Here is a 7,311-nt window from a genome sequence, read left to right as displayed (position 1 = left end):
ATGAGGATTGGGCAATGCGAATTTGCTTGCTTCGCCACCAATCACGTCGCATCCATGGCTGGGTAGATTGCCTCAAGTTGCCTTGGGAGGGGAGGGAAATCTTACGACTAAGTGAAGTAGGTATACGTAGGCCAACCTTGGAACATTCAACTACTTACCTACTTGGGTATCCCGACTCTCCGCCCGCCGACAGGTTTATCTTGTTGGGACCGTCCTCAGCTCACTAAAACCGAATACTACCCTACTTGGCCCAGGAACTTCGAACAGCTTTTCTCTTCGGCAGACCCTACGTGACCTAAGAATACTCAGCCATTCCTTCCAATCACCAGTCAGATTTTAGCATTCGGAGAACATGTGATCTGAGCCCTAGGGCAAGCACTAAAAGCCAGCCGGCACTCCGGCCCCACCATCCGACGCCGAGGAAATATGGAGGGGACTTTTTACCGTAGAGGGAATGACAGATGGGGTAGGAAGAATGGAGGGTTTTGTTTTTTCTCTTACTAATGGTGGCACTAGACTGAAGTTCTCCAGCTGATAACCGCCAAGCCTACCAACGTCCTCGAATCCGCACGCACGGAGGGGCAGCAGAAACAACGGCCAGCCGGTCTCCAATTTGGGGGAAAGGGGATTTTTCTGAGAATGAGAAACTAGGTCGTGCGACTGCAGATATCACGCACCAGCTGGCGGCACACAGGTAGTACACATGCGCAAGACTTACATAGGGGGCTGCCGGTCTTAATATAACTGACTCGCTGCACCGGTCATGTCGATACCGTTATCAATACCGAGAATACCTTCCTCCTTGAAGCAGAAGAGAGGCGACTGATCACTTCCTCTCTGCATGAAGGGACGTTGGTACTAACCTTCTTTTCCCTTTTCCTTAATCCTTACGGTGATGCTTATGCAAGGTCAAGGTGGCAGAAAACCTAAAGGAGGGCCCGAAACCTGTCTTTCTGCTTGAATTGCCTACCTATCAATCGATCATCTACGGCGTATCTGTCTTTTGATCGTTTCAAAATGACGTATGGAAGGTCCAGCAAGTGGGCGACTGCCAGTGGCAGCACCGGACATTCGGAGAAAAAAAAAAAAAAAAAAGGGAAGTCAAATAGATTAAGTCTGGATTAAAGCCATGTCTACGTTCGTTTATTTCCCAAGCACTGACACAACCAACCTGAACTAACAGCGGGTGATTATCGGCCCTCTCCAATAGTGGATTGCGGGCGACCCGAGGCGCTGTTTTAAATTACCGTGCACATTTTTTCTTGCCCACTACGGAGTCACTACCTACTACGCGGTATGTACGGAGTAGGTAGGACTTATTTGGTAAACGGCTTTCAATTTTCGGAAGTCTAGAAGCTGGTCTGGACTGCCGCGACCTCCATATTTTGTATGAAAACAGCAAGCAAGCAATCTCCCTCCGGAGCACCAAGCCTCGGCGATTTTGCTTATTCTACTTTGTATGTGTATGGTACTGCACCTTCCGACCGAATGGTATTTTATGCACTGCCGGACTCCGTACTGCGTATATCCTGCTTCCATCGGAGTACCTATGCATACCTCTCTTTTAGCGGGATCGAAAAGTGGAAATATGTAAAAAGAATAGGCATGATGAACTCATCAGAAAGTCTAATGCCGTGCACATTCGCCACGGGATGTAGGGTCTATCTACGTATTGTGTTCAAAATGCCCACAGTCTACACGGTGCAGAAAATGTGGTCACAGCAGATCGGCATCGTATCAACGTAGTATAACGTGTGCTACCTCGGAGTACATCCATTACCCATGTAGTACGGTGGTGGGTAGGCGATAACGCGCTTTTCTTCGAGGACTTGGAGCATGGACATGCTATTTTATCCGTCTATTGACCGGGTCGATACATCCACAGTTCTCTATTCTGCATACTTACCGGTACGCGACACTTCTTTGTCGCATCTATCCTCAGCGATAGCTAGCATCTACCTGTCCATTCATCCTAGTCAACAAGATCATTGTCGTTGTGTACTCTGTCCGAAGTACTATGTCGTAGGTGGATGTATTTCCCGACGCGTCTTCGTAAATACCCTTACCTGAATTGAGCTGACCGAGCCAAAAAAAAAAAAAAAAAAAAAAAAAAAAAAAAAAAAAACAACAACAATAATAAAAAAGAAATAAAAACAGAAATAAAAAACTGGGTAACGACTTAGTATGTATTCCTTCCGAGAACCCGAAAGGAATGAAATCCAACACCCATCGTCGCAAACTACCGTCGATGATTGGGGGAGAATAGCGGCCGCTTTTCGTCATACCGGGAAACTAGCGGTCTTGGAACCTTTTTTTTTTTTTTTTTTTCTGGTCTCTTTCTCTTTTTCTTTTTTTTTCTTCCTTTCTTCCCTTTCGCTACGAATGCTCGGAGGTTAAGAAAGGTCGCTCGTAAGTTCCATTTGGTTTCTGTGCTTATTATTACAGGTGCACGGCGGGCAGTACCTACTTGCTCCGAGATGGTAGGTCGGTAGTTATGGAGGAGAAGAGGTGACGATGAAGTAGGTGGATGGCATCCAGTCCAGATCTCCGCGGATACTTTCTATTTTATTTTTTTTCTCTCTCTTTCGGCCGGATTTCGCCTTGGGATTAGCGGCTAATTGGGGGTGGATTGTTACTTGGTTTTTTTTATTACTATCATTATATCGTTATTTGATTATTCGATCTCGATTTCAATTTATAGAGGGAAAAAATGTTAGTATACGAGCCTGCTAGAACGAGGATCAAATAAAATGCATCTGGGAGGAGAGGGAAATCCACGAGGTCGATGGACAAGTCTGTCCGGAAACCAAATACAACCAAAACAAAGCTCTTGTCCTACCCTGTCCGCGAGGCGGGATTATACCTCATCTTATTATTACTGTGGTTATTACTGCCCTGATTGTTAGGAATAGAATGCACTGATGATAAGAAAAACAAACACTCCATACCTCCGGACTAAACACTATTCGCATGTATGCAGTAATTTCTGGCAAGGGAAAAAAAAAAAAAAAAAACGGTTAATAGATGAAAGAAAGGATCAAGGGACCCATGCTCTCCCGTCGATTCCCTGCTGCTTTAGACGTGCGTTGGATAAAACATGGCAACGGAGTTCATCCGCCTCCGCCGCGGGAGAGTTGCGTCAAGATATGCCTATGGGAATCCCTGCTGCTGTGCCGGGCCAAGCCAGGACGACGAAGGTCCAGATAATCTCCTCGATACGACTCTGCGGGATAACAAGTACATTTTTCTCTAAGCCCGTAGGCTGGGGATTTCCCTTAGCGACAGCGGCCCAGGACAAATCACGGTGCATGTTGGTGAAGGACAAGTCCGTCATGATTATGAATCGAATCGCGTCGGTGGAATTCGGACAATCGAGACTTTTCGCAGCACCACCTACTTAAAACACGGGCCCAAAAATAAAAATTAAAATAAATAAAAAAAAAGTCCTGGGGATTATTACGCTGCGGTTTTGATTACGGAGTATGGTTCTGGTCCTACTATCGGGCCAGATTCAAGAATCCCTAAATTTTGGGACGGATGGTAGTACGGGAGAAAGATGGAAGAGATGGGGGGGTTCTGATTTCGTTCGGTTTGAGATTATTTCTATTTTTCTTTTTTCCTTTCCCTTTTATTTTGTTTTATTTATTTATCCTTTCGGGGTTTGAAGACAGCCTTGCTAAGTGACAAATCTCCATCACAATATGGTTCGGTCCTGCGTGGTGCTGGATGGAAAGCATCGGTGCTGAATGAAATGAGCACGCGCAATAGGAATGACAACAAGTCACTAGGCGCTCTGTAGGCATACCCAATTTGGTCCAATGTTGCACAGAAAGCCCTTGACAACACCGTGAACAAGGCATGCTTGAAACTGTTTTGATGGTATGCTTTTTTTTTTTCTTCTTTTCTTCTTTTTTTGCCTTCGCTTCCTATCAGATCAGCCAGTCAAGTGACCAGCAGGGTCTGAATGGTGTAACCTTTCTCTGTCAGGAGACCAACCTCCTCGTTTCCATTTGCCTTTTCCTCTTTTTTTTTTCGTTTTTGTTTTTTTCTTTTGCCTCCGTGATTCCGGTTCATTGGAATCTGTGGTTCCCTTGGAGGTTTGTTTGCTATCCTTCATCCAGTTTAAAGTATACGGTGATGTAGCCTGCACCCGGGCAATCTCGCACATAAGAGGTCCAGCCATTGTTTGCTGAAGTGGTTCATTGCTCAATTGGATATCGATATCAACAACGCATCTGGGTATTCCCGCCCCAAAGTCATCTGCTCCCCCCCTGATTGTACATACATTCAACTGGCTCTTTCCTGACGATTGACCTCATTGTTTGTGGGGTATCACATGTACAGGATAGTACTGAGTCACTGACACAGTAGAGAAAGAGAAAGACAGAAAAGAAAAGAAAGGAAAAAGAGAAAAAAAGCAAAAAGCAAATAATAATAACATGGGTAATAATTCACACATCATGGCTCATGCCGCCGCTTTGGCGGGCTCTACTCCCGTGTTTGATGCTCGAGAGGTAGATTTCGGCTCAGCCGGGCCCTCGATAGCTAACGGAGAATCGGCATCGTCCTCTTCGTCGTCACTAGAGAAATCATCCACTTTGCGCCCTCGTCGGCGATCCTCCTCACGACGCTGGCGGCGCTCACGGACATACTCGTGGTAACGGGCATCTGTGCCAATTAGCATCTGCTTGGTCCCTCAAATGTTTGCTCCTAGGAGATGGGGGGAGGGTTGGGGAGAACATACCGCGAATCTCCTGGGTCTTGACCGCATACGCCTGAATTTCTTCTTTACTCAAGACGCGTAAGACAATGACATAGTCCGATCGTTCTTCAAATCGTTCTTGTCCCGCTTCCAAAGCTGCAGGGTTGACCAACCGACGATCAACCTTGGTCCATCGGGCACCAGGAGGGATTCCCTTCTTGTGGGCGTCTTTCAAGGGCGCTACACCTTCTCTGACCGGATTAGGCTCTTCAGGGAATTTCTCCTTGGGACGTTTTAGTATTCCCTTGGGCGGAGCGTCTGTTTCCTTCGACGTCGTAGATTCAGGCCTCTTGGGATCATCCTGGCGGCCGGGAAACTCTTTGGAGCTAGATTCGTGTGCGGAAGGAGCTTCCAGTTTGCGATGACGCGAATGCGATCGTCGTCGTCGCGGATGGTCGACCGTCAAGTACGGCGAATGTCGGTCACTACTACTGCCCGAGGTTTCTGAACTTGGCTTTCGACGCGCCGATGGCTCTCGCCGGTATTTTTTCAGGTCTTCATCGGACGAGTACGCATCCGAATCGGTCTCCACGCGGCGCCGAGACGGTCTGCGAGATCGACTGCGACGCCTGTGCGCCCGGTCATCAATCTCACGAGGATGGCGGTCAGTCCGCGGGGAGGGATCATAGTCAAAGTCGTCTGAATATCCACTGGCCAGGACTGCCGTTCCCAGGCCAGTCCCGGCCCCCGAAACCGCCGAATCTTTGCTGGAAGGAACCCGGGGCGAATGGTCATCATATGATTGACGGCTGCTTCGATCGTCGTCCGGTCTTCTATGACGGCGGTGACGGCGGTGACCTTCCTCGTAATCATCTCTGTAAGAAGAGTATCCTTCATCATGTTCCTGGTGCAAGGAGACCGGGGCTCGGTGGCGCGACCGTCGGCGTGGCCTCGACAGTTCAACGTCGCTGCCAACAGAGCTCTGGGCAGAGTGTCGAATGCGCCTATCGGGAGCAAGTTTGTCGAACCCTCTTTGAGAGGGAGGGGGTCCCAGGGCCCGAGGCTCTTTCCTGGGAAGCAATTGAGGATCGTCAATCCCAGTCAGACTCAAGGGTCGATCCCTGCGGTATGCGGGCCGGTCGTGACGCAGCCTCGCAGCGGAATCCTTTTCAAACTGCTCACGAGGGTTGGTATAGGAGTAGGCGTCATAATCATCGATATCCTCGCCCTTTCGAAGGCCTCCAGTGGGTGGATATCGCCATCTGTCATTCGGTTCATAGCCACGATAGGCACCGTGAGCCATTCGAGCTCTGATCGCCCGTTCGTTCGGGTCCAACCGCCCAGTATCGCTAGCATAATCCGTATGCGAGAGGGGATGACGTCGATGCTGTCGGGGAGAAGACGCGGGGACCAGATAGCGATCCTGAGTGTGAAGAGGGCTGGGAGAACGGCGATAATCGGACATGACTACCGGAGAGGTTCTCGAGACGGGCGCATCCAGCCTGGCCGGAGTGTAGTGGATGTCTGCGACGGAGGTGGTGCTGCTGCGTTGTCTCGGACGAATAGCGTACTCAGTTCTCAACTTGGTAGAGTGACCGGAGTCACGATAGGCCTTGGACGACACCGGTTGGGCTTCCAACCTCGGTTCTCTTGCCAGCCGGGGCTCGTAGGCGTTCATATAAGGGACATCGGAAGGGTAACTCGGATATCCATGGCGGCTGGTAGGCGCATCGTAAGAGGAGCTGAGCTGCACCGTGCCGGTGGAAGCTCGCATGGGATCCATCATACGCGAACCACTTGGAGACATGGGTCGGTAACGTGCAGCCGAGCCCATCCCGAACCCTTACTTGTTGACGGCAAGGGTATTAAGCACGGGTTCCGATCGAATTGATGCGCAACGTTTCGTTGAGCAGTATTGCGATAAGATGCGGCGAGGAGGTCACTGACAGTACAGGCGGGTTTCCAAGGAAGATAAGATGGCAGATGGAGAGGGTGCCCGGTGATATGTCCGGAAGGATGGAGTGGGTAAAAAAAAAAAAAAAAAAGTAGGGGCCCAGAAGATTTCACCCAAAGGAAAAGGGGAGGGGAATAGAAAATACAAAAATAAGAATAAAAAAGAAAACTGCAGTCTGGGGATGTTCGTCGGGCACCAGGCCAGAATGACGAAGGCGAAAAGTGAAACCAAATAAAAATAGACTTGAGGGGCAAAGATGAAAAGGGAATTGAACGCCGCGAGAAAGGATGCCTGATCCTACAGGCCGACCGACGGAGCGATGAGGGGAGCAGCGATTTAAGAAGCTCCAGACTCGAGAGATCGGAGATGAGAGGGTGGATTTCAGGGGACGGAGGGTCAAGAGATGAGAGACACGAAGCTTTGGAGGACAAGGAGTCTAATTGAACATTGAAATCTGGATGGATGAAACTCGCAACTGCAACAACGGCTTTTCTCAGTGACGAAAGACGGATGACAAAGAGCGGCGGAGAACAGAGTGGAAAGAGGCAATAATCACGGCGTCCTGTCCAATCAGCGCCCAAGGGAGACACGTCCGCCCCAGTAGGGCTCCGTCGATTGATTCATGAATTGCCCGAGCTGGTCGGCCGAAGGTTGG

At 49.3% G+C, this 7,311-nt stretch overlaps 1 protein-coding gene across 1 annotated transcript; it reads right to left on the bottom strand.

Annotated features, from left to right (window-relative positions):
- Positions 1-4,176: 4,176 nt before the first annotated feature.
- On the bottom strand, positions 4,177-6,747 carry P170DRAFT_439583 (uncharacterized protein). Its single transcript, XM_024849873.1, has 2 exons — positions 4,745-6,747; positions 4,177-4,668 (listed from the first exon to the last, which is right to left on the bottom strand). The coding sequence occupies exons 1-2, from the start codon at positions 6,534-6,536 to the stop codon at positions 4,466-4,468; spliced, it is 1,995 nt and encodes a 664-aa protein (XP_024701189.1). The 5' UTR covers positions 6,537-6,747; the 3' UTR covers positions 4,177-4,465.
- Between the last annotated feature and the right edge of the window lie 564 nt (positions 6,748-7,311).

The sequence above is a fragment of the Aspergillus steynii genome (genome assembly GCF_002849105.1).
Source record: "Aspergillus steynii IBT 23096 chromosome Unknown P170scaffold_7, whole genome shotgun sequence".
Lineage (NCBI taxonomy): Eukaryota > Fungi > Ascomycota > Eurotiomycetes > Eurotiales > Aspergillaceae > Aspergillus > Aspergillus steynii.
Note: the sequence above shows the minus strand (reverse complement) of the source record. Positions and strands in the feature narration are given on the sequence as shown.

Excerpts from the sequence above, each read along its gene's own strand:
- P170DRAFT_439583 (XM_024849873.1), bottom strand. The coding sequence starts at position 6,536 with ATGGGCTCGGCTGCACGTTACCGACCCATGTCTCCAAGTGGTTCGCGT. Across the intron at positions 4,669-4,744 it reads CAAGACCCAGGAGATTCGCG|ATGCCCGTTACCACGAGTAT; the intron begins GTATGTTCTCCC and ends TAATTGGCACAG.